Source organism: Talpa europaea (assembly GCF_964194135.1).
Source record: "Talpa europaea genome assembly, chromosome: 11".
Classification (NCBI taxonomy): domain Eukaryota; kingdom Metazoa; phylum Chordata; class Mammalia; order Eulipotyphla; family Talpidae; genus Talpa; species Talpa europaea.
In genome coordinates, this window is record NC_140078.1 from 68,383,115 (window position 1) to 68,410,313 (window position 27,199).

The 27,199-nt window shown below is 38.2% G+C and overlaps 1 protein-coding gene across 1 annotated transcript in view; it reads left to right on the plus strand.

Annotated features, from left to right (window-relative positions):
• Nucleotides 1–18,840: 18,840 nt before the first annotated feature.
• Nucleotides 18,841–27,199, plus strand: part of SFMBT1 (Scm like with four mbt domains 1) — a gene marked incomplete at its 3' end in the record, with an annotated part of 47,641 nt that continues 39,282 nt past the window's right edge. The window contains exons 1-2 of the mRNA XM_084248154.1: nt 18,841–18,904; nt 23,988–24,082. Coding sequence (XP_084104280.1) covers nt 18,877–18,904; nt 23,988–24,082 — 123 coding nt within the window. The 5' untranslated portion in view covers nt 18,841–18,876. The remainder of the gene's footprint in view (nt 18,905–23,987; nt 24,083–27,199) is intronic.

A 27,199-nucleotide genomic window follows, 5' to 3' on the forward strand; every position in this document is an offset into this window, starting at 1 on the left:
TTTTATCTGATATAAGTATAGCTGTTCCTGCTTTCTTTTTTGGTCCATTTGCTTGTAGGATTGTTTTCCATCCTTTAACTTTGAGCCTATTTTTATCTTTTGTAGCTAAATGTGTTTCCTGGAGACAGCAAAAGGTTGGGTTTTGTTTCTTAATCCAGGCTGCAACTCTGTGTCTTTTTATTGAAGAGTTTAGTCCATTTACATTTAGAGTTAATATTGATATGTTAACATCTGTATTTGCCATTGTGTTTGTCTTTCCTTTGATTTTATTTATTTATTCTTTTAATAACTTTTTTTTTTTTTGGCCTTCTTTCATTGTTATTCGTCCCTCTGAGGTTCTGGCTTTAGGACTCCTTGTAGTATTTTTTGGAGTGGGGGTTTAGTTGCAGTGAAATTCCGGAGTTTCTGTTTGTCTGGGAAGGTCCATATTCTTTCTTCAAAGAGGAAGGAGAGCTTTGCGGGATAGAGTATTCTTGGTTGGCATCTGTTTTCTTGGAGTCTGTTGACTATGTCCCTCCACTCTCTCCTTGCCCGTAGTGTTTCTTCGGAGAAGTCTGATGTCAGCCTGATTGGTTTTCCTTTGAATGTTATCTGTTTCTTCCCTCTTGCCAGCTTCATTATTTTTTCCTTGTCCTGGATTCTTGGGAGCTTTACTATTATGTGTCTTGCTGTATTTTTCCTTTTGTCGTGGAAGTTTGGTGTTCTTCTTGCTTCTTGTATATCAATTTTCAGCTCCTTCTTCACATTTGGGAAGTTCTCTTCAATTATCTCTTTGAATATTTTCTCTGTTCCTACATCTCTCTCCTCTCCTTCTGGTATTCCTATAACTCTTATATTTCCTTTCCTCATGGAGTCAGATAGTTCCCAAAGTCTTTCCTCGTTCTTTTTCCTTCGTACTTCTCTTTCCTTTTCTGTTTTGGTTCTTTTTATTTCTGTGTCTTCAAGATTACTTATTCGTTCTTCCATTTCATCTATTCTGCTTTCATTGCTTTTCCCAGAATTCTTTAGTTCTTCCATTAATTCTTTGATCTCCTGCATTTCTTTTACTTCCCTCTTTAGGGACTCAATTTCTTTCTTCTGACCATTGTTTTCCCTCTGTAGGGACTCAATTGCATTCTTCTGATCGTTGATTATTTTTCCCTTATCATTGTTTTCCTTTATGACTTCTGTCAGTTTTTTAATCACGGCAATTTTAAATTCTCTTTCTGGAAGGCTCAGAAATTCTTCCAAGTTATTGTCGTTGCAATCTGGGGGCTGGATTTCTTTTTGTGGTGTGCTTTTTCTCTGGAGAGTTGCTAGGTTGCGTGTGGTTCTTCTCCTCCCTACTGTCTGTTTTCTAATTTGCCGTATGCGTTGGGACACTGTGTTGTTGGGACTGGCCGGCATCTTGGGTGGGCTTCTCTGCTCCCCTCTGGTTCCTCCAGGAGTCATCTGTCAGTTTCAAGCAGTCTTTACTGGAGAAAGGTCCCTGTTCTAAAATGCCGATGTGGGGACACACTCCCCTGTGCGCCTGGTCTGCCCCGGCGGTGGGTTCCTGCTCCCCCTCTGGGCTTGGACTGCAGGCCAGAGGGGGTCTGGCGTGGGCGAACTTCCCCTGCTCACCTCTGGCTCCTGAGGAAGCCTTCTGCAGGTAGTCTTTACTGAAGAAATGTCCCTGTTCTAAAATGGTGACGTGGGACACACTCCCTGCGCGTCTGGTCTCAGGCACACTCTTCTGCGCGCCTGGTCTGCCCCGGCTGTGGGTGCTCGCTCTCCCTGTGGGCTCAGACTACTTGTTCGGAAGGGGCCCGGTGTGGGCTAACTCCCCAGCTGGCCACTAGCTCCTTCAGGAGCCTCTGCTGGCTTCAAGTCGCTAGGTGGCGCCAGAGATCTCTCCTAGAGCCCTTGGGGAGCTGATTTTCCACCCCGTGGGACAGGGAGCAGAGCGGGGATGGTAGGGTACACCTCAACGGCTTTGGGGTGCTGTGTCTGCCTTGTGCCCCACCGTCGTGGGGAACCCACGCCCCTAATTTCGTGCCCCGGGTCTCAGTTCCAAAGCCCTCAGCTCCAGGACGCGGGCTGTAGCCCAGATCAGTGGCGCGGGAATGGCGCCTTTTGAATCCCGCTTCCCTGCCTGGGCGCCTTGTTCCTGCTCACTCAGGGAGGGCCTCCGCGGTCTCCCCGCAAGCCTAGGTTGCAGGCGCGGGGACCTGGGCAGCTGAGATCCGATCCGGATCAGCGCCGCTTTCTGCTCAAGCTTACCGGGCGGCCGGGGCTGTGTGCTGGTGCTGGTCTCCTCCTGGGGGGCGGGGCTCTCTTTAATGGCGTCTGGAGCTCACCTCCGCGGCGGATCCTGCAGGGTTCTCCACAGCTCCCGTTCACGGGGTGTGGTGGCTGAAATAGTTCCTTTCCACTCACATTCCCACTTGCTGTGTCCGTTTTTCTTGTTGGCCATTTTGGTTTGTTGTTTCCCTCCTCTCTGCCGGTCGGAGAGTGCCGACTTTGTGGGCGGGGGAGGGGAGCAGGGTTCTGCGCTTCCCTCCCTTCTGGTCCTCTTTTATGGCCACTTTCTTCTTTGGGCAGTTTGCTGGAGTCGTCCGTTTATCTTCCGTGTCCCAGTTCTCACTGGGACCTGCCGCTTTTCCTCCCTATTAACTTTTTTTAATGGGAGATCTTACTCGCAGCGTCTCCTCGCCGCCATGTTGCTCCGCCCCTTTAGATAATATTATTTATTGTCTTTCTCTTCCACTAGCAAGTAGCTCCTTGAGGACAGGGATTTTTGTTTGTGTTGATTACTGTCTCTAGCACCTAGAACAGTCTGGTTTATAGTAAGTGCCCAATAAAAATTGATTGAATTAGTCGGGGAATGAATGTTTAATATAATGTAGCTCTCTACCTTCGTCTGTAAATTATATAAAAACTAAATTTGGTGAACTATCAGTCTAGTCAGAAAACCACTCAGCTTTCTTCATTCAAAAGGGATGTAATTCGAGGAATTGGATACAAAAGGAAGGGTTGAAGGGGCAAAGTGAGGAAGGTGGTATTGCCGAGACCACAAACCCCCCACTTCCAATGTTGATGGGATTCACTGCACCAGCTACTACCAGAGGTTAATCAAAACACAGCTGACTAGGGGCTTTGGGAATGTACATTTTAGGCTAAGTACCAACTATTCAGCACAGGTGGCATTTATTTCATTTTTGTGTGGAGAAAAATTAGATGTAGGATAAACTAAATTGAGTAGCTTGGACTGTGGTGCCAAAGTAATGGCACAGGGTAAGATCTTAGATCATGAATGACACATTAGAAAGGTAAGAATTAAATCCCAATTTAGCCTAGTCATATCCATGTGTTGAACCACAAAACTGAGCTCAGTGTCTACAAATGGAACACAACAGGAAACATATCTTCACTGTGGTGGTGATCTCTTAGTGTGATTAAGTGCCCATTTCCGTGAGTTCAGTAAATCTGTGTTTAGATCCAATGGTGTCCCTGATTAGATCTCTGTCACCTAAAGGATTATATACTCTTCTCTCATTAAGATTGCAAAGTCATTACTCAGAGCCCTGTTGTCATTGATAGGTCTAAGATGTGACAGGTGTATTTTTATGGTACCTCTGAGTAATAGCTCCTCCCCTTGCTACTCAAATAATCCCTAGCTCCCCATTCCCCCAAGGTGCTTTGCCAATGTCTTAGTGCTCCCCTTCTCCCTTTCTTTCTTTTCTCACTCTCTAGGTGGGGACATCAAAATCTAAATTTACTCAGTTGAAATGACATTCATTTTCTGTGCTTGTCAATCTTTATGATATGAACCTATCACTAATAAAATTAGTTTTGATTAAGGATGGCTAGTTTTAATCTCTCAAGATGTGGAGGTAAAAAACAGTGGAAGTGGGAGGGATTGGTGGTAGCTCTGCTCCCCTTGGCCTTTTCTCGACTTCTCTAGGCCCCAATTACGATTGCTGCAGAGATACAGGTTGAGTGTTTCTTTTTTTTAAAAAAAGATTTATTTTATTTATGTATACAAGAACTGGTGTGTTGGCCAGAGGTATGGGAGGGAGGTTTGAGAGGATTCATTAGAGACAGAGTGGGGAACAGAACAGGCAGACTGACTGAAATACACTGCTGAGGGGAGCAGTGGGTAAGACAGGAGAGGTCTGCTGTGCCATGTGGGTTAGCTCCCTGGCTGGGGATCAAACTTGTGCTGCAGTGGCTGCTGATAGCTTCATAGTGCTGAGACTTAACCCCTTGTGCCACCAGGGAGACCCCTAGGTTGAATGTTTCTTGAATGTGAGATCCATTTTTGGTAGACCAAGTGGCTTTTTTTTTAAAATAAAGAATCATTTTCCTTAAAAACTGTCTTGAGGTCAGGGAGGAAAAGAGCTAACAGATAGTGCCTGTTATAAAATCTGTTATTTTTTATATGACTCAAAGATGAATTTTGCCTTTTTAAATTATTTTGCTGAGATGAGGTTGTGTTAATGCTCTCTTTTTGGGAGTCCTCCAGCTTCATGATTTCTCTCTGTTGAAGTTCATTCTAGCTGTGTCTTGATTCATTCCCATACTTTATCAAGACTCTGAGTGCCTGTTTGTTTTCAAGAGTCCAGTACCAAGAGAGCTGGGTGGGACACATCTGTCAGGGACTTGGACATCTGATTTTATGATACAGAGTGAAAAATGTTGTAAAATAGCTCTACAGTTATAAGGTAGATTAGATGTGCTATTGTTCCCCAGAGATTTTTACAAAGAAATACCTGTTACCAGTGACAGTGCTCAGATGTATTTATTTATTGTTAGGTAATTCATTAGGTGGTGGCTCTAAAAATTTTCTAAGGAGCAGTCTGTCATCTTTCATGAATTGAAGATTAAGAATATGCAGTAAAATATCTAAGAGAAAATGATAGAAGATGAAGAAATCCATTTTAGAAAAAAAGCTTGTATGTAAAGATTATACCTTGAATGGTAACTTGGTATGGTGGAGAAAGAAGTTAAATTTCGGATTTGGCTGTAATTTACTAGTTGTGTAACCTTGAGCTAGTTAACTAACCTCTGTAAGTCTCGTTTCCTGACCTTTAAAATAGGAATATTTCAAAGAGTGAAGGAATGGGTGAGCTATCTTAACCCATAGTGGTTGGCACAGTAGGCACTATATGTTACCTCTTTACCTCCCTGACCTCAAGACAGTTTTTAAAGAAAGTGATTCTTCATAAATAAGCCATGTTTCTCCTTAAAGTAATTCAAGCTACTAATTAACTGATTAGTGTATAGTAACAAAATTATGAGCACTTTTTGACAAAAGAAAAAAGTAAACATATACTTAGTTATAATTGTTTTGTAGAATGTGGAAAAAATTATGGCAATTTTAAAATCTCTTAATTCTTTTTTTTTAAAAAAGATTTATTTATACATTCAAGAACTGGGGTATTAGGCCAGAGGTGTGGGAGGCGAGAGGATTCACCAGAGACAGAATGGGGAGCAGAGCAGGCAGATCGACTGAAATACACTGCTGAGGGGAGCAGCAGGTGAGTCAGGAGAGGTCTGCTGCGCCATGTGGGTAGCTCCCTGGCCGGGGATCAAACTGGTGCTGCAGTGGCTGCAGATAGCTTCATACTGCTGTGCTTAACCCCTTGTGCCACCTGGGAGACCCTCTTTCTATTTTTTATAGTCTCTTTTAATGTTAGCTTTTCTACTGTGAAGCAGGAGAAATATGCTCTAATCATATTATATTAATTTGTGTATGTTTATATTTGTTGGTTATGGAATTGTGCTTATAAAAAAGTAAAATGTGTCTGTCATTTTCCTTTATTCTAGCACCTTGAATACTATGAAATATGGGTCCTAACCTTTGATTTTTGGGATTGTTGGTCAGTGTTTTCCTAATTATTGAAATAAAGGATTATGAGAACTGCATGACATGGCCATTAAATCTTGTTCTTTTGTTACTTGGATGTCTAAACATTGACTTCTCATTCTTTGCATTCACTTTGTATCTACCTCATTCTCTTCTTAGTCATCCACTTCACAGCCTGTGCTTCTCCTGGAGGTTGGCAGTAATCTTTGATTTGGAAGTTCATTGTACTATTCTGTTTTCGTTCTTCTTTGAACTTCTTTTCATATCTTCTTTTAATTTTTTTTTTTTTTTGGATGGGTGTACTCTTTGTGAGAGGAACTGTTCTTGACTTCCTCCCTCTAGATTTTTTTCTCTACTCTATCTTTATAGTGTCTGTGTAGTGTCTGATAAAAAAGTGTTACCTTCTTACCCTGTTTTTTATGGTTGCCTTTTCTTCTCTGTTCATTTTTCCTTGGATTTTTGTATATGGTGTTATCTTCACTGTGCCAGTTGACTCAAATATACAGCTCATCCTGTTTTACACTCTGACATGTGACAGAAGCCTTCTTTTCTGCTGTCTCTAGAACTGTTTACATGGACAGCCCTGTCTTAACCACAAAGCACACCAATTGTCATGATGAATTACCCTAGACTTTGACCTCCTTCTCCCCAATCTCAACTCTTCTTCATTAATGTTTGGTCTTCACAGGATAGAATTTGGAGTCATCTTTGATTTTTTATGTCATTTTCTGCTTGAAATGTCTAACTGTTCTGATGACTGCTTCTGTGTGCCAGGCATTCAGCCTTACACCTCTGGGCTAGACTGTCTAATAGTCTTCCTGCCCACCTTTAGTCATCACTATTCATTAACTGTGTATATGTCAGTTGCAAACTTCAGAATGTAACACTGTTATTTGTTATTTACAGTCTTATGTGTGACCTTTTTTCCCCCCCGTATACCAGCATACTTTGCATGTAAACCCACACCCCTTCTTCCCAACACACACACACATACACACACACACACACAGGTGATTCCAACCTCAAGCTTCTATACTGTCTTTTGCATGCTACTTACCCTGCTGAGAATGTCTTACACTCTTTTCTCTACCTTTCTAAGGTTCTGTCTATGCTTCAAAGTGAGGTTCATACTTTGTTTTTGGTGAAGCTGTTTGCAACTATCTTGACCCACAGTTAAATCTCCCTGTTGACGATGGCTAATTTTCTGATGTCTTGCATTTCCCCCAGTGACTCTGTCCCTAACTGTAAAATTCTTTCAGGAAAGACTTACTTTCTGGCACAAGGGTTCATCTAGGATTTCTCTCCTTGTACAGTGTAAGGTAACTTGGTTACCTTAGTATCCATTCCATTCTGCAAGAAAAGAAAAAAACAAAAACTACCAAACACCAACCTCTTTTGTATCTTTAGTTATATATCACTTGGAATGACTTTGTGATACTACTGTGAAGATGGCAGAGAATCTGATAATCCCCTTTTGTGCATTTTTTCTTTCTCTTCCCTAGGGGAAACAAGAGGTCTGGGATATGCCAGAAAGAGATAATGTAATTGTCAAAGTATTTCCATAGTTAGACTTTAAAACAAAACAACACAAAATACAAAACACTTTGGTGTTTAGAACAAAAGTAGAAGAGGAAGTGTGTGCTTCATTTTTTCGCTCATCTATTGTGTATTTAAATGCATATATATCATAGTCAGGCACCAAACTGGATTCTTTGCAAAGCAACAGGGATACCAGAGCAAGGAAAAACCAATGTGGTCTTTATATACCCTCTTGGCGCTTACAGTCTAGTGGTTAAACAACAAATAGTCATAAAAGGAATGCCCCGAGCAACAGTTCATTACTTGTGAAATGTGACAAATATTCTACTTTACAGATTGTTCTGAGGGTTATGAGATCACTTAAGTGAAAGTGAAACAGTATAAAACATATTTCAAACAGGGCACAAAGAGTACTAAGAGAGAATACCAAGGTGGAAGACAGGTCACATCAGTGGGTTCTTACCTGTATGCACAATTGCAAGACCACTCAGCCTGAGAGTCCAACAACACAGGGTTTATTTCACAAACAGGAGACTGGGGAAAAGAGTTTTTTTTTTTTTTTTTAAAGATTTATTTATTTATACAAGCACTGGGTACAGTCAGAAGCGCGGGAGGGTGAGAGAATTCACCAGAGCCAGAGCGGGGAGCAGAGCAGCCAGAAGGACCGAAGTACACTGCTGAGGGGAGCAGCAGGCGGCAGGAGGGGTCTGCGCACCATATGGGACCCTCCTCCGGTGGGCGGGGAGCAGCCAGGGATCAAACCGGCATCGCAGAGGCCGCAGGCAGCTTCGCAACCCAGCGCTCAACCACTGCGCCACTGGGGAAGCTCAAAGGAAAGAGTTTTTAAGGCCACAAGTGGCTAGCTGTCTCACCCCAGATAGTGTCCTCAAGTGTCCAGAAGTCCCAACAAAGACCTCTTGTGGAAAATGAGGTGACACTGCAGCAGCCCACAGCAGCAGTTTGAAGGCTGGACCAGACAGTGGTGGACTCAACAGCACCAGGAGGCGGTGCTGGAGAATTGGAGGCTCTGGCTAACTCTTTGAGATGCTGGGCTAAGCCCAGTGGTTCTCCTTGAAGGTGATGTCAGAGGCAGGGCTGGGTGCAAATGCAGCTGCTGAGTTTCTGTGCAGGTTTGTGGAAGTCTGGAGGCCTGGAAGTTGTCTAGAAGTCTTATGAGGTCCACAGAGGTTTGCTGAATCCCATGAAAGTCGATTGCTCGATGCTTCATTCTTTTCAGAGGCTGGGAGCAGAATCCTCCTTCTTCAAAGATGGTCCGATGAATATTTCATCTCCGAAGGCTGAAAGCAGAATGCTGCTTCTTTGAAAGTGGTCCAGTGAATCCTTTCTTCAGAAGCCTGAAACTTCGGAATGAATCAAGCTGGCTCTTGCTCTGCCATATATCCTCTCAGCATCCCCCACCCTACAAGCCTGAATGCACAGTGTTCAATCCTAAGTGTCTGATTAGGACATTTACCACCAATCAGCTAGTTTTCCATTTTCAATCTGAATAATTAATGAAGTAAGCTTGTATCTGATTGGTCCATTTAGCTCATACCTGCTTGGTCCAGTTGGCTCATACCTGTTTGGTCCATTTAGCTTTTACCTTATTGGTCCATTTAGAATCCTAGAGCCAGATATAACAGGGGGAAAAGCCCACCCTGTCCTGCCTCTTGGCTACAGGGTGAGGAGGAACGTCCACAGGTAGTGGGCTGAGGCAGGCACAACTCAGCCCCAACAAAGTCACCTTGCCCTGTGGTCTCTGGCTGCTGCAAATATCTGGTTATAAAAGTCCTCTGTAAACTGTAAATGTGTTATATCAATGAAGTGTTTCTTTTTTGTCTTTTCAATCTTCTGATATTTTGGGGTCTTTTTTTATGTTCTTTAAGAACTGCTAAATAAGCATCCCCTGAACTAGCTTTCATGCTCTTCCTCACCACTTCATCCTAAATATCACTCCCATCTACATATGTACACTACCATTTACTTTCATGCCGTTTACCCTTGTTCAAAAACTTTCAGTGTTACCGTATTTTCTTCAGGTTGAAGTTCAAATTTTTGATAAATAAGGCCTCCTGGCTTGCCTCAACCTAACTTTCTGGTTTTATTTTTTTGTCTTAATGCTCTCAGCCCAAAACAAATTAGACTAGCTGCTATATCTGAAACACACATTGCACCTCTTTTACGTCAAATCTAGATCTCTGCTCTTATCTTTTAGCCTGAAATTATCTTCATCGTCTTGGTTTTTCAAAAGTATGTCCTCATGCTGGACCTGATTTAAACCGACTTCCTTTACTTTGCTCTTATCATGTGTACGGTCTATCCAGAGTATTTGGTAATCGTCATTTGACCTCTGTGTCACTGTTAGATTTACTAAACTGGCATTACATGCTCTCAAACTATAGGGGCCATATATAATGTATGTATATTTCCTATATATATGTGATGTTCAATAAGTTTTTTCTGATTAAGAAAAGTGTTCTGACTCCAGCCAAGTACTAGGAATTTAAAAGCAAGAAACCGTGACTTTTCAATACCAGCAAACACACTGAATTTGTACTGGGAGAAAAACTTACTACTCTATATCATTTTGGTGTTTTGTTAAAAGTTGTAGCACATCTGACTTAAATGTCCCGTGTCTCAGCAAAAGGTAGACAACCTTGCACTGTTGTCAAGGAGGCAGTTGCAACCCCTTTTGTCCCTTCCTTTTATTCTTATTGAGATATAATTGACATGTAACATTGTATTAATGTCAGGCATAAAACATAATGATTCCTTATTTCTATTTATATACAGGTGAAATGATCCCTGAATAAATATAGCTACCATCTATAGCCACATAGTTTTTATGTGATGAGACTTGATAAGATTTACACTCACAGCAGAGTTCAAATATGCTCACAATGTTGTCCCTCTCCTTGATACATTTTGCCACCGGTGGTGGCCTGCTTCAGTTTGGATGCCCACAGTGATACAGATGAATGAGAGTGGGGCTGCAGAGACAAGTGGCTTAAGATAAAACCTAATATTTCTCTTTCGTATATAAGATTAAGATTATATAAGTAATATAGAAAAGTTGCATTTTAAAATCTCAGGAATCTGCCACTTGATTTTATCTCTTATAATTAAAAATCAGTGGAAGTGTCCCTGAAATCTGTGAAGGAAAAGTATTTCATGCTATGAGAATGTAAAACACACAGTCATGAATTTATGTTTTGGTAACCAAATGTCTCATTATGCTATTCTTTTATAGTTAAAATCTCATGTTAGATCTGTAACTTCAAAAGATGAATTTCCAATGATAGAATATAGCTTCCTTTACTACGTTAGCTTTTGCGTTCTTTATTGAAAGAACAACTGTTGAAAGAAAGAGTTGTCAGGAGTCGAAAATATCCTGGTAACAGTGATGATCATTTAGTCAATGCATACTTTTTAAATGTCATTGATTCGTCATGAAAGATGTCTGCAATACAAAATGTATTTTGGATGCAGTGTAATGACATTTCAGATATAGATCATGGGAATCACTTTTCATGTTACTGAAAATACATCCATTTTTCAGCAGAGTAATAAGCACCCTTGAGTATCAGGTCAGTTACCATGCACCCTTTTTATTTTTGTGTTTAAAACAATTAATGATGACTCAAAAAAAAACCCAATTAATGATACTACTATTTCTTTGTCAAAACCTCTGAGAAAGCTGGGTCATCATTATACTTTTATTTTATGGTTTACTTTTTTTTAGGACTGTATCTCAAACACAGAAGACAGAAAATTCCATTACTTGGTTCCCACGATAATCAACACATGACTGAATTATTTTATCTGTACTGTCTTTTCTGAGACATATACATAGTTTGCCCACCATAACATATCATCTTACATCAAATCTTGAGAATTATATCAATACTCAGTATTTATAGTTAAAAATGGTCTTTTTACCATACCTTTATCACATGTAAAAATGAATAATTGTTTACCATCACTAGCCAGTTGATATCATTTTTTTCCATGTGAATATTAGAATTTGTGGTATTGGCTGTAATATAAAATCTGTAGAAGTCATTTTCTTTTGAAATTGAATTGCAAAAAGAATAGTTTCTGGAATGAAAATTTAAATACTATAATTTTATGAAATATTTTGGGCTAAGACCAAAACAAAAGCAACCAGCCACTAAACATTTATGTATAAATAAAAGTCTTGCTGAAATTTAACTTGCCTCATTTTATTTTCTCATGGCTTTGGTATTTAATGAATAACATTTAACTTGTTGGAAAAGAGAAGAAACTGTTTCAAAAATTCCTGCTCTAGATTTAGATTTAGAAAGCTGATGCTAACTAACCGATGAATTCATGGACTCTTGAGCCTAAAGACTACAGTGTTCTCTGTAAGAATTAGTGATATTGAACTGTGAGTTTTAGGACCCTCAAGACAAGTATCTAGGTTTTGTACCAGTTACTCAGTACTGTTCATTTCAGCAGGGAGCAGCAGGCGAGACAGGAGAGGTCTGCGCCTTGTGAGTCAACTCCCTGGCTGGGGATGGAACTCTTGCTGCAGTGACTGCTGATAGTTTCATGGCGCTGAGACTTAAATTGTTGCGCCACCAGGGAGGTCCAGTGCATCTTTTTTAAACACTAATCTTATGTCATACTAACATTATCTTGTTTTGTAATTAGATGAGCCTTCTAATAGGAACTATATGTAGCAGGTATTTAAAATGATCAGAGCTCAGTGAATGGATAGTCAGGGTTGGGGAAGCTTTGTATACTACTTGATCAGCATGTAACCAGTATTTGAAAGCTGTAGATATTTAATGGAAGATCATGTATTTTAAGTAACTGCCATGAATGTAGTAAGCGTTTAAAAAGTACAACAGACCAGCTAGTCTGAGCCAGAAGTACAATAGTTTAAATTTTTAAAGCAATTTGTTTTAAAATGGACTTTAATGTGTGACTTAGTATATCAGCTGTAATAGCTATGCTACAAATAAAAAATTCTGGTCGCGAAACCTATACTACTCTTACACGTTACATGTGTTTAGCATATGGATAGAGTGAAGTACAAAAACTGTAGTTTGTTGTGGGTTTTTGGAGTTTATTGAAAAAACTTGGAGTTTTGTTTAGAAAAAATTTTTTTGACCTTTTTTAGTCTTCTTATTTATGTGATATTTTGGAAATTCTTGATTTTCTTAAACTTGTAAGGCATCATATTTTCAGAGCTGGAATACTTTTCAATAGTTATTATAATTTCTTGACATTCTTTTAAATTAGAGGATGCTTATGAGACGTATCGAGAGTTGAGACTCAAATTTTATCCAAGTAGAGGAGGGCACACAATTTTCATTGTTGGGCACACAGATTGTATGCTTGTCCTTGCCAAGTGACAGAGAGAGATGAAGCAAAGTAAAGCCCTGAGGAACAGATAGGCCTCACTGTAGGGGAAGTGCTCTTCCAGAAGGTCCTATATAGAGCTGTAGTAATTTTGAACAGGGAGAACTGAATTCTGCATGTGAGTGTTTAGTTATTTTTCCCTTCATGTTGTAGGATGCACTGATTAATTTCTAATTCCTTTAGGTTTTCTTTCTGAAAGATGATTTGCTTTTATGAAATGATTGCCAATTTTCTTTCTTGGAAAGATAGAACTCACATTTGGATATCAAGAAATTTAAAAATTGCAAATCCTTGCAGCCAACTTAGAGTACCTGAAAATGGACTCCTTTTTCTTCTCTAGCTTTAGTAACGTCTATTCAACTCTCAAGTCTACAATTACAAACTGAGTATCCTTACTGAAATCTTTCCAAGAGAGCCAGTTTCTGCCTGGGACTAATTTTCACCACAAAATTGCTTAAGTGCAGCAGTAACTCACTTGTTAAACCTCTGGGTCTTCCTATTGAGGTTTTTTGTGTTGTTTTTTTTTTAGCCTTGGTTTAGGGTTTGCAATAAATGGATTCTTGCTGCTGCCCCAGATATAATGGTTAATTGGTGCTTTGAACTTCTGAATACCAGCAGTTAGATTTTGTCCTTGAAACTTAATGTCCCCAGTATTTTTTCTATGTCTCTACATATTTACTGGGTTATTTGTTTGACCTTTTTAATATTTTGTGTTGACCAGTGTAAATTTTCCTTTCTCACATAAATTTCTCGGTTGTTGAGTTTCTTACTTCTTTTCTTTCTTCCAAATATCTATTGAGTGTTTCAAACTGCAAGTAGAGAGAGAAAATAACCAAGTCCCTGATTTTAAGAGTATCTGTCAATATCAACACCAAAATTTTTCCCCCCAGTTTTATTGATATATAATTGGCATATAACATTATGTAAGTTCAAGGTGTACAGCATAATGGTTTAATGCATGTATTTATATTGCACAGTAGTGACTACAATAAGCTGTTAGCATCCATTATCACACAGTTAACACATATTTTTTCATCTCATGAGAACTTTGGAGATTAACTCTCAGCAACTTTCAAATATTTAATACAATACAGTACTGTTAACTACATTCACCATGCAGTACATTATAGCCCTAGGACTTACTTATCTATAACTTGAAGTTTGTACCTTTTGGTTACTTTCACCTGTTTTCTCTACCCCTTGCCTCTGGCAGTCTATTTTATATATTTGCAAATTCATTTTTTTAAGATTATACATACAGGTGGTTCTCTGTGGTATTTGTCTTTCTTTGACTTATTTAGCCTAATGCCCCAAAGGCCGCCCAGGTCACAAATTGCTGTTTCCCCCCTCTTTTTATGGCTGAATAATATATCATTGCATCTATGTATATGTGTGGGTGTATCACTTTTTAAAAATCCATTCATCTGTCGCTGAACACTTAGATTTTTTCCATTATTGTAAATAATTCTGGGATAAAAATGGGGGTCATTGTCTTTGAGACTGATTTTTTTTTCATTTTGGATATATGCATAGAAGTGGAATTGCTGGATCATATGGTAGTTGTATTTTTAATTTTTAAAAAAGATTTATTTATACAAGAACAGGGGTATAGGTCAGAGGTGCAGGAGGGTGAGAGAATTCACCAGAGACAGAGTGGGGAGCAGAACAGGCAGCCGGACCAAAGACACTGAGGGGGGCAGTGGACGAGACAGAAGAGGTCTGCCGCGCCATGTGGGATTCTCCCTGTCCACCGGGGAGGCCCCAGAAGGAACAGTTATTTATTCCATCAAGACTGCTTATCAAGCTCTTGATATCAAAATCTAATTAATTGCATAAACTTATTTTTGAGATATTTTACCTGGTCACATAAATGTGTAAAGTGAAATCAAACTCATTGCCAGTTTTTATTTTGTTGTTGTTGTAATATGGATAAACTAAAACGTGTTTCAGAGGAAGTCTAAGAGGGTGAGAATACATATTTATCTGATATATACATACAGGATGCATATATATGATATCTATATATATAGGATAAGTAGACTGGTAGGTTTAAATAAGATATAACTTAGATAGTTATCACTTACATTTTACTTACAATGTGTTGTTGGGCATTATTTTATGTACTGTATGACACAAATATAGGTGTCAGGCACATACATAGTAGGTCCTCAAATAATATTTACTTTTTTTTTTGATAAATGGTTAACTAGTGCTTCTTTAATTGGAATGAAGTTTCTAATCTGTTTGCTGATATGAGAAAACTGAGAAATATCAACCATTAAATTACAGAATGGTTTCAAGACTTTCATAACTGAGTTTAGAATGTTGCTTTTATAATACCTTGGAAATTGGCAGTGTTTATGTTCGTGAATCAAATACCTCCCAATTTAATCAGAACAAAGACATATTGACTGGTTCAACACAGGCTCATGTACTTGTTTGCTTCTACAAACAAAGTCTGCAATCAATAAAAAATACGTCAGTGTTTGAACTCTAAAAGATAATTTAAGGATAAAGAAATTATTTTTAAATGCTGCTGTCATATTTTGGTTCATTGAAAGATTATTTCAGAACTGTGATTTAGTAATCTTGGTTTCTGGCATAGAGTAGGTGCTCAATACTTGGGTACTAATTAGTAAGTGCTAAGGAAACAGGGCTGTGAAATGACCATACTTACAACTGAACCAGGGATTTTTTATAATTTCATTAACATGAAATTTCCAACCTCATTATAGTATGAATTAGTTTTTTAAAATTATGCCTTAAAATTTTTGAAAGACACATACTAAAGAAGGCTTAAAAATTGACCTTGAAGTACTTTTCCTGGAAAATTTGTGGGTATTGGAATTGGGGTTGTAAACAATGAGACAGCATAAATTACTGAATTGTTATGAAGAAATCGATGCCTTCATGTATGATGAGTAAACCTAGAAAAGGTGAAATGGAGTGGGATTGAAGTTGACAAAAAGGGAACGTTCCCAAGATGTAAAATAAGAATTGAACCTGTTGTAACTAGCTTAAAGAGTTTTGTTATGCTTACATGAAGCATAACAAAGGAAAATAGCTTATAAATTTCAACTGTGAACCAGGGATTATTTATAAATTCATTGGCATGAAATTTCCGACCTCATTGTAGTATGAGGTTGGAAAGGAAGGAAGTCCATCCAGATACTGCTATACCTCACACCCCACATTTAGTTATCACCACTCTGCACCCCTACTCCTCTAGTTCTCAGCATGATCCAGCATGCCAACTCTATACCCCCTTCTCCAGGGTAGTGTTGATGTGGCCATATTCCCAAGTTAACAAAAGCAGAGGGGTTCCATACAGCAGCTGCCCATCTCTTGTGGGTTGTATTATCTCCTAATTGCTGCAAGCAGTTTAATTGCAGCTTTCCGGCTTTTTTTCTCTGCACCTTTGCTCCTGATTTGTGCAGTAGTCACACATAAAGTCATGCTAATGAATTTATAAATAATCCCTGGTTCAGTTGGTTATCTTTCAGGGGCTGTTTCCTTTCTTCTGTTGTAATTTAGTTGTGAACATACGGAGGAGGCTAACCTCCACCTGTACTCTGCCACCACTTTCCTCTATTCTGGTCTTTTTTCCCTTAATTGATTAATAGTCTCATTCTGGATTATGGCTATTAATCCTTTGTCTCTTGTATATCCTGGAAATATTTTCTTCTATCTATGTATAGTTTGACTTTTTAAGTTGTTTATAGTACTTTTGTCAATCAGAAGTTTTAATGTTTATGTCGTCAGATGTATCCATTTTATGGTTTCCTTCCTTCAGGAAGTCCATGCTGTCCCAGAGTTGGAACTTGAGTGTCTTAGGTTTTTTTCATTTGTTTGGAGTCTTGGTTTTCATGTTTTATGCTTCTAACTTACCTGGAATTTACATGGCAGCATGAAGTAAGGATTTCACTTTTTTCTTTTACAGTTGGTATGAAGTGCTGTTTTATCATAAACTATACTTGTGTAAATGGATCTATTTCCCATCCTCATTCTACATTACTGATGTATTTGTCTTTTCTTGCACTAATATCACATCATTTTAACATTTTGATAGAAGGAACTTGCCTCATCTGTCATCTTTTACTAAAAATGTTAGTTGGGTTGTACAATTTTTCTTTTAGAAACATTTTAAAATTAGCTCATTGGGCCTCCCTTGGTGGTGCAGGAGTTGAGCGTTGGGCTGCGAAGCTGCCCTCACCCTCTGTAGCGCCGGTTAGATCCCTGCTGGCTGGCGAGAATCCCACATGGCACTGCAGACCTCTCCTGTCTTGCCTGCTGCTCCCCTCAGCAGTGTATTTCGTCAGTCTGCCTGTTCTGTTCCCCGCTCTGTCTCTGGTGAATCCTCTCACCCTCCCATGCATCTGGCCTGTACCCCAGTTCTTGTATAAATAAATAAATCTTAGAAAAAATCAAAATGAGGCGATGGACACAAATTAGTCAATTCTTAGAAGTCACATGGTCAAGCAAAAAATGGACACAGGATTTTTAAAAGTTAATGTAGATAACATCTTTATATTATTTACTTTTTTCTCCACACAGCATTATAGACAGTATTCTCAGCTACTTTTATAAATTTACCCAAATTCTTCCAATGATTACAGGGTATTTCCTAGTGTGGTGTATCTTGCCGTCTGTAGTCATCTCTTTCATTTGGTGGATGTATAGGTTGTCTTTGATTTCGCTCTGCTATTAATAATACTGTGATGAACATTAATTATACAGCTTTCTACCCATATTTTGTATGAAAAATTTTTAATAGTGAAATTGTTGCTGGAGAATTTGTATCTTTTAAATCTTTATAGGTTAAAATGTCATCAGGTTCATCTCCAAAAAAAAATGATGCCGATTTGTGGTCATAAGTTCTCACGTTCTTCCACGTTCTTTGCCAATGCCAGACATTTTAGTTTCAAAATTCTTTCCAATTTGAAAGGTGGAAAAAATAGTATGTGTTTAAAAATTCTTACTTTCCTCACTAATTAGATTGAGTACATTTTCTAAATATTAACTCTGATTTTTAAATGTAGATTGACTAGATATTTTACTCAAAGAAAAATTGGATTATGGTGATGGTTGTACAGCTGTAAATTTTCTAAAAATTATTGAATTGTATACTTAAAATGGGAAATTTTGGTATTTGAAATGAACCCTATTGAAGTTGTTAAAAAGTGGAGTCAGCTTATTTTAGAGGGATTCTCTTAATTAGTGTAATTGTAGAATAATATAATGGAAACTTTTGGTTCTGCATAATAATCCATTCTAGGTAAATAGAATGGAAAACTAAATAAATTAATATGTCCTGAATCTTTTTTTAAAAAAGATTTATTTTTTATTTATACAATAGCTGGGGTACAGGCAGAGGCATGGGAGGATGAAAGGATTCACCAGAGACAGAGCAGGGAGCAGAATAGGCAGACAGACCGAAAGTACTGCTGAGGGGAACAGTGGGTGAGACAGGAGAGGTCTGCTGTGCCATGGTGGGAATCTCCCTGGCTGGCCGGGAATTGAACCCATGCTGCAGAGGCTGCAGACAGCCTCACAATGCTATGCTCAACCCACTGTACCACTGGGGAGGCCCTGTCCTGAATCTTATTCATTGTGTAAGACAGCAGATTGAATGCTAATTCTGATCCTCCCAACCTCAGTTCCCCCACAGAAAATCAAGGAATACAAGTTTTTGTGGCTAGGAATCATGGTGCTTAATTATTATAATCTAAGTTTAAAGGTTGTGTTTCATATACTTGTTAATTTGTTGTGATTTTTGGATCTCAAGATCTCGTTAGCATACACTACACACAAATACACACATGCACAGCCTTCAAAATTAGATAAGGTGTCATTGTTTTTTTCCTAATCCCATAGATTCTGCCTGTATGTTTTATATTTGTCCCCTTAACCTATTTGAGTACCATGTCTTATGAGTGAGTAAACACACTTGGCTTTCAGACTATTAATGTATTCTTTTTGTTTTTTTAGCACTTTTCATCTGGACAGTTAAATGCCCATTGAACAGATGCTTGAGACCTGCAAGTGATCTTCTGATCATAGCACAAGAACGCTAAGTCCTGTCCTTCGTGTGGAGGTGTGATAGCCTGTGTGCTGTGGAAATGAACGGGGAACAGCAGCTCGATGCAGGTATTGGTTTTGCTGAGCAGAATTTATTCTTCAGAGTGTGGAATTACATTACTCACTGTGTTGCATTGGCTGACTTGTCCTTCTACCACTAGACTGGAAGCTCTTTGAAGACTTGAGTGTGTGCAGTGCAGAGAACCTGGACTAGAGATACTCACGATGGTCACTGAAAAAGTATTTTGCCCTTTTTCTAGGAGAGTAGATTCACTGAAATGATACCCTGCCATTTGGGAAGTTGATTTATTTTAAACATTATTGAATGTGTCTATTACTTGGATAGAAGAGGTATAGTCTGAGGCACTACAATTTTTAGAGCTTTTTCTTTCAATTTAGTAAATGTTTCTAAATTGTATAAAGTATCTGTGCATATATAAAGTCAAAATTACATAACAGTGTTCCCAGTTTCAACTTAATACTATTCACCCTTTTTCTCCTCCATATACATAAAGTTTTACTATTTTTTAACTTACTTCATTGTTCATATGTGTGAGTATATACATATATTTACATTAATCTCACTCATCTTACACAAAAAGTAGAGATATAGTAAAAAATGCTCTTTAGCTTGCTTTTTCACTTTATGCTTGAGGCTATTCCACATGAATATATAAAAGTCCTTCTCATTCCTTTTTATAGCTATATAGTATTAGATGTGTATATAATATTTTATTCAGCAGTTCATTACCAGTGGACTTTTGGATCTTTACAGACTTGGTATTACAAATTATGCTTCAGTGAGTAGCTTTGTATGTATGTCTTTTTGTATTTTGTCATTTTATCTTTGAGATAGATTCCTAGAAGTAGGATTGCTGAATCAAAAGATAAATATACATGTGATACTGCCAGTTTCTCTTGACCAGGATTGTGTCACTATGCTTTAGTTTCACCATAGACCGTGTTGTCAAACTTTGGAATTTCTCTTGTTCTGATATTCAAGTATAGTTTTAATTTGCATTTCTCTTAAAATGAGTAAATTTGCACATCTTTTCATATGTTTAAGGACTGTTTGCATTTCTTTTTGATAAACTTTTCATGTATTTTGCTTATTTTTTTTAATTAGATGATTAGCCTTGTTCTCAGTTGAGTAGTTTTAATGTATAAGAGATTTTAATCATCTTTTTTTTTTTTTTTAATGCCAGCCCTGTCATGTTTTAGTTATGGAAATCAACCTTCCTTGGCCTGTATACACTTCTAGAATGCTCGCAATGCAGTTTTTGTTGGCTTGTATATCTAAAGAAATTTCAAATGCATAAAAGCAAATGAAACAGTGTAACAACCACTCATAAACATACTTGAAGATTTAATAAATATTGCCTCAAGAAAAAAAATGCCTCAAATATTGCCTCAAATATTGCAGTAAGAAAATACGGCAAATTTTATTTCCATAGGAATTTTTCCATTTTTTATATGTAAAGCATCCACAGCACAATTTGCCATTTTTGAAAATACAGTTAAGTGACATTAATAAATACATTCACATTGTTGTCCAGCCATCACCACAGTCCATCTACAGAGCTTTTTTCATCTTCCCAACATGAAACTCTGTGCCCATTAAACTAACTCCCCTCTCTTCAGCTCCCATCACCACCATTTTTCTGTGTCTGTGAGTTTGGCTACCTCATACGAGCGGAACCATACAGTGTTTGACCTTTTGTAACTGACTTATTTCACTTAGTGTAATATACTCATGTTGTAGCATGTATCAATTTCCTTTTTAAAACTGAATAATGTTTCTTAGTGTATATATATACCACATTTTGTTTACCCCTTCATCTGTTGTTGTACCTTTCGGTTATTGTGACTAATGATGTTATGAACATTTATGTACAGATATCTGTACATTTGAATCACTGCTTTCACTTCTTCTGGATTTATGCTCAGAAGTGGAATTTCTGAGTCATACAGTAATTATTTTTAATTTTTTGAGGAACCATTGTATACTTGTCCATTTTACATTCTTAGACTAACAGTGTACCATATGCCAATTTCTTTACCAACACTTATTTTGTGCTTTTTTTGATAATAATCATCTTCATGGATGTGAGGTGATAGATAGCTCATTGTGGTTTTGATTCACATTTCTCTAATGATGTTGAACATGTTTTCATGTTATATGATCATTTAGAAAGAAAAGTAAGGCATAATACATTTTAAGCTTCTTTGGTACTTCTAATTCTGTTTTCTTCTCTCCACCCCCAAAAGTAGCACTGTTGAAGTTGAAGGGTATTTTTCCCATTCTTGTTTTTTGTACTCATATTATTATGTGTGTATTTATAAACATTATACTACTAATAAACATTATAGCTTTGTTTTGAAACCTAAATTGTACCTTGCTGTGCTTTCATTCTGCACCTACCATCTTTGCTTGCTCTGTATGTGTGTGTGTGTTTAAAGATTTAGCTATAGCAATACTAGTTCATTCATTTCAGCTGATACCTGGCAGTACTACATTGTTACATTGCCATAATTTATCTCTTCTCCTACCAGTTGCTTCTGTCTTTTGGTATTACAGACTACATGGTAAGCATACTTGCACTTGCTGCCTTCTGTTTGTGTAATGCCAGGGCTCTCCTAAAGTACTCATTCAGTGACTGTTGTGATCTTGCCGATGCCAGGCATTGTTTTGGGCAGTGAGAGAGACTACATTGGTGAAAAAACCCTTTTTCTTCAGGAATTTATGTGAAGTGGGATTATTATTTTATGGGGTGTTTGAATATTTTCTCACTTAATAAATACTTATTCAGTATCTTCTACAACAGAGATATAGGTGTGACTAAAGTAAAGTTCCTATTTTCATGGAGGTTATTATGAAATGGGGCAGATAAAAAGGCTTAGGTATACTATCAAGTAGGTGTAAATTCCATGAAGATAAAAACAAAACCTGGAAGTTTCTACTTTAGATGGGTCCGAATGGACAGCCTTCCTGTAGTTGAAACTTGAGTGAAGTGAAGCTGTGAATGATACTGAGGAATGAGTCTTTGAGCTGAGGACATAGTAAATGCAGAGCCATTGCGGAAAGAACATGATTAAAGAAAACTGGCAATAAACTCAGTGTCACTGTGTGTTGTGAACAGAGGCTGGTTGGGCATGAAGTGACAAGATAGGTAGCTAGGTGTTGGATCATGTTACCTTTACAGTCTTCCAAAGACTTCAGATTTTATTATGAATATGATTAAATGGTGAAAGGTATTGTGGTTAGACCTTTGGGTAGAGAAATAACAATATATTATGGGAAGTGATTAGATTTAAGGAATGTCTTAAAGGTAGTATCTACACAAATTTCTGAAGATTAGATATAAGATGTGAAGGAAAAGGAGGAAAGCAAGAATAACTGCACATTTTTTTTTTTTTTAGAATTTGCAGGATTTTATTTTATTTTATTTTATTTTAATTTTTTTATATTTAATTTAACTTTTATTTAATCTACATTTTTTTAAATAATAAATTTTATTTTTATATTCCCCCATACAACTGCACATGCCCCATTCTGACCCCAATCCCTCCCCTCCCGGCCCCCACCCCCCAAAAAGTGTCTCTGGTTCATAGTTTTTTGTTGATTTTGATTTTCACTTTCTTATAGTTATTCATTTTCCTGATCCCTTATTTAAGTTTTCTAGATTCCTGCTATGAGTGAGACCATCCGGTATTTTTCTTTTTCTTTTTGGCTTATTTCGCTGAGCATGATCCCTTCCAGCGCCATCCATGTTGCTGCAAATTGCATGTGTTTATCTTTTTTGAATGCTGAGTAATATTCCATGGTATATATGTACCACATCTTCTTGATCCAGTCATCTATTTTTGGGCATTTGGGCTGTTTCCAAAGCTTAGCTATTGTAAATAGTGCTGCTATAAACATAGGGGTGCAGGTGTTCTTTGGAATTGATGTTTCTGTGTCCTTTGGGTAAATACCTAGGAGTGGAATTGCTGGATCATATGGAATCTCTATGTTTAGTAGGTCCAGAAATCTCCACACAGCTCTCCATAGTGGTTGGACCAGTTTGCATTCCCACCAACAGACTGCACATTTTTTGATTGAGCCAAACTATTCATTAGTGGTATCTTTTATTCAGTTGGAGAGTACTAAGAATCAGATTGAAAATTTAAGTTTGGGGCCTCCCTGGTGGCGCAGTGGTTGAGCGCTGGGTTGCGAAGCTGCTTGCAGCCTCTGCAGCTCTGGTTCAATCCCCGGCCACGGGCAAGGGTCCCACATGGCCTGCAGACCTCTCCTGCCGCCCCCTGCTCCCCTCAGCAGTGTACTTTGGTCCTTCTGCCTGTTCTGCTCCCTGCTCTGGCTCTGGTGAATTCTCTCACCCTCCCGCGCTTCTGACTGTACCCAGTGCTTGTATAAATAAATAAATAAATAAATAAATCTTTAAAAAAAAATAAAGAAAATTTAAGCTTGAAGTGCATGTTCACAATCTCAGATAATTCATATATTAAATAATAAATTACACTTCAAAGTAATTGTGGTAGTTATTCTTACCAGGTTATCTGATCCATTTGGAGTGAACCCCAGATAGATCCCAAAAGGAAAGTCTGTCACACTGATATGCTGTTGAGGTTCATTGGCAGTCACTGCACAAAGGGAACCTACCATTTAAAAAACAATTATTTTGTGTATAAATAAATGATTTTGTTTAGAACTAAATTGTAAGTTAGGTTTCCTAAGCTTTTTTAGAACATTTTTTTTTTTTTTTGTATAGAGGCATGCTTTATTTATTTGTTTGCTGGTCTGTTTGTTTGTTTCGTTTATACATGCACTGGGTACAGTCAGAAGTGCGGGAGGGTGAGAGAATTCATCAGAGCCAGAGCGGGGAGCAGAGCAGGCAGAAGGACCGAAGTACACTGCTGAGGGGAGCAGCGGGCGGCAGGAGAGGTCTGCGCGCCATGTGGGACCCTCCTCCGGGTGGCCGGGGAGCAGCCGGGGATCGAACCGGCGCTGCAGAGGCCGCGGGCAGCTTCGCAACCCAGCGCTCAACCGCTGCGCCACCGGGGAGGCCCGGTTTCCTAAGCTTTTGATTTTGTACTTTGAGTTTTCTTTAATTGGAACTCACTTGTTTCTGTTTTATTTTGTTTTTAAATCCAGATGCTGGATCTGGTGTGGAAGAAGTGGAATTAAGCTGGGAAGATTATCTAGAAGAGACAGGGTCCACAGCTGTTCCCTATGGATCTTTTAAACATGTAAGCAGAAACTATTTGCTTTACTGACAAACTCTTTCCTTTGACTCACTATACCATTATTAGAGACTTTAGTGTTATTTTAAGTTTGGGCACCTGGAAGAATTATAGTGCTTTTTCCCTCTCTTTGCCACCCCCATTAAGAAAATTTGATATATTCTAATATTTTTTGTTTTGTATATTTTCTGACCCTCAGTGTAGGACTTGTGTTTTTGACTGGTCATCAATATTTATTTTTGTCAAAAAAAAAAAAAACCAGCTCATTAATTGAAGAAAATGGTGTATTTCCTGTGTTTAACAGTGTTTTATGTGAATTATCTTTGGAATGGAAGAAAGTACTGCAAATTTTATTAATAATTTATATTTAGGCCTAATTTTCCACCTGTTCCTAAATCCTGCACTCATAAAACACACACAATTTGATCCTAAAACTGCTTTTTTTTCGTATTTGTCTAAGTCATCTTGAGCAAACATAGCAAAATACTGTAGACTAGGCAATTTAAACAACACAAGTTTATTTTCTCACAGTTCCGGAGATTGGGAGTCTGAGAACCAGGTTACCGTCGGTTGAATTCCAGTGAGGGCTCTTTTTCTGGTATTAAAAGACAGCTAACCACCTTCTTGTGTCCTCACAGGGTGGAGGAGTGAGAGAGAACAAACTCTCTGGGGTCTCTTCTATAAGAGCACTCAACCCCTTTGGATCTGGGCTCACCCATATGCCCTCGTAACCATAATTACCCTCCATAAGTCCCTGTTTTCAAATACAAAAGTTAGGGTTTGAACATATGAATTTGGAGGGAACTCACTTCAGTCCATAGCAATGTGTAGCAGGCCATAGTTCCCTTATTCTGGGATTTTCAAGAGACTAGTTGTTACTTAGTATTGTTTATGATTTATGGAGTTGGACCATATTCCCTTAGGTCTTTAAAAGCCAAACTGTCCTGCTGTTTTTAGTTTATTCATATATAAAAACTCAGTCATCATGGTTGTCCTTTTTGCTTTTTTCTTAGTTATGTCTCAAGTTGAAGTGGTGGAAATTGTACATACTAGACAAGGATATCATTTTATATTGCATTTGTTAATCTTTAACTTTTTTCAGGTTTTTTTAAACTGGAAAATCTGCTAGTGGTTATTTAATATCTTTGAATTCTGATTTGTAATGTTATTATTCTGGTATGTATTTATAGAAGTATATTTATTTAGGGGCCTCCCCGGTGGCGCAGCGGTTGAGCGCTGGGTTGCGAAGCTGCCCGCAGCCTCTGCGGCGCCGGTTCGATCCCCGGCTGCTCCCCGGCCACCGGAGGAGGGTCCCACATGGCGCGCAGACCTCTCCTGCCGCCCGCTGCTCCCCTCAGCGATGTGCTTCGGTCCTTCTGCCTGCTCTGCTCCCAGCCCTGGCTCTGGTGAATTCTCTCACCCTCCTGCACTTCTGACTGTACCCAGTGCATGTATAAACAAAACAAACAAACAAATAAATAAAAACATGCCTCTATTAAATAAATAAATAAATAAAATTAAAAAAAAAGAAGTATATTTATTTATACTAAGATGCAAAAGGAAAACAAATCCCTTTACTGAAATTTGATCCAAAGAATCGTGTTTTAAAGAAACATGCCATCTTTTCCTCTTTGGATGATAAAGCAATAAGGAGAATGAAGATAAATACCTACTTCTTCATTGTCAGGTGTAGGAAATATTTGTAAATATTTGTAAACCCAGTAGAAATTTCTTCCCAAAATGAAGGAGAAATATAGACTTGTTTAAGAGACAAAAATTGAAAGCAATACAAAAATATTAATATAATTAAATAGGTAATGTTATGAAAATACTAAGAAAGGTTCTTTTTTAACTATTGTAACTTATTAATAAAAAGACTAAACTGAAGCAAATACTTGTTCTTGCAGCTGATTTGATTATATATACTGGTGATGTGAAAATTTCTTCTTTTTATAAGAACTTAGGTAAAAACTGTCAATATACCAATTCCATCAAAAATGACATATCAGTATGTCTAATAAAGTTAGGTAAATGAAATTAAAGAGAACAAATTAAATATTAAAAAGTCACAGGAATCTCTCCATATGAAGATCATAGGACTCTCCTTTAATAATTACAATGTTGCTCATTTGCATTCATAAAAATTTCATCAAGATCAGTCATGTTGTACAACCCCCATAGGAAAAAACTGAGGGAACTCATGGGTAATTTTCACAGTTTCATTGGAAAGTCGAAGATCAAAAGGATGGTTATGTTACCTTTTAAAACATAAGTTGCACACATAACGGTTACCTTGGCCATTACTTTTCCAATTCTTCCAGAGATTTTTTCATCAAGGGACTCCATCAATTGAGTGATTCCATGTTTTCCATGTCCATTTGAAAGAATAAACCTTTTTCCAATGGAATGAATCTTTCCCAGCCTTCTGATGAAGCAGACCAGCCAGTTGATGCACTGAGCTAGCGTGCTTGTGTTGATGTGCAAGCTGGGCAACTCTATAACCTTGACCATGATTGTGGTACAAGGTCAGCAACTGATGGGAAACCGTGCCTAAAGGAAGTTCATAGGGCAGAAAGAATTTAATACAGGCTCCCCCCTGTATCAGAAAGTAGAATATTCCTGTAGCCATTGAAAAATAATTCCCAACTAGCTCCTCCTGGGTCAGATTCCCATAGTCACCTTTGTATACTTTCTACGAATCTACCTATTTTACATAATTGGAATAAAACAGTTATTGTCCTTTTATGTCTGGTGTGTTCACTTAGCATAGTGTGTTCAGTATATCATCATACTTCTGTTTTAAACTTTTTAGTTGTGGGGAGCCTCGCTGGTGGTGCAAGGGATTACGTCTCAGCATTATCAAGCAACCACCAAACACTGCGACATGAGTTCGATCCCCGGCCAGGGAGCTGACCCACATGGCGCAGCAGACCTCTCCTGTCTCTCCAGCTGTTGCCTTCAGTAGTGTATTTCAGTAGATCTGCCTGTTCTGCTCCCTACTCTGTCTCTGGTGAATCCGCTCACCGCAACCCTTCCCGCCCTGCCCCGCCCCCACCCCATACCTCTGGCCTATACTCTGGTTCTTATATGCATAAATAAATAAATGAAATTAATCTTTAAAAA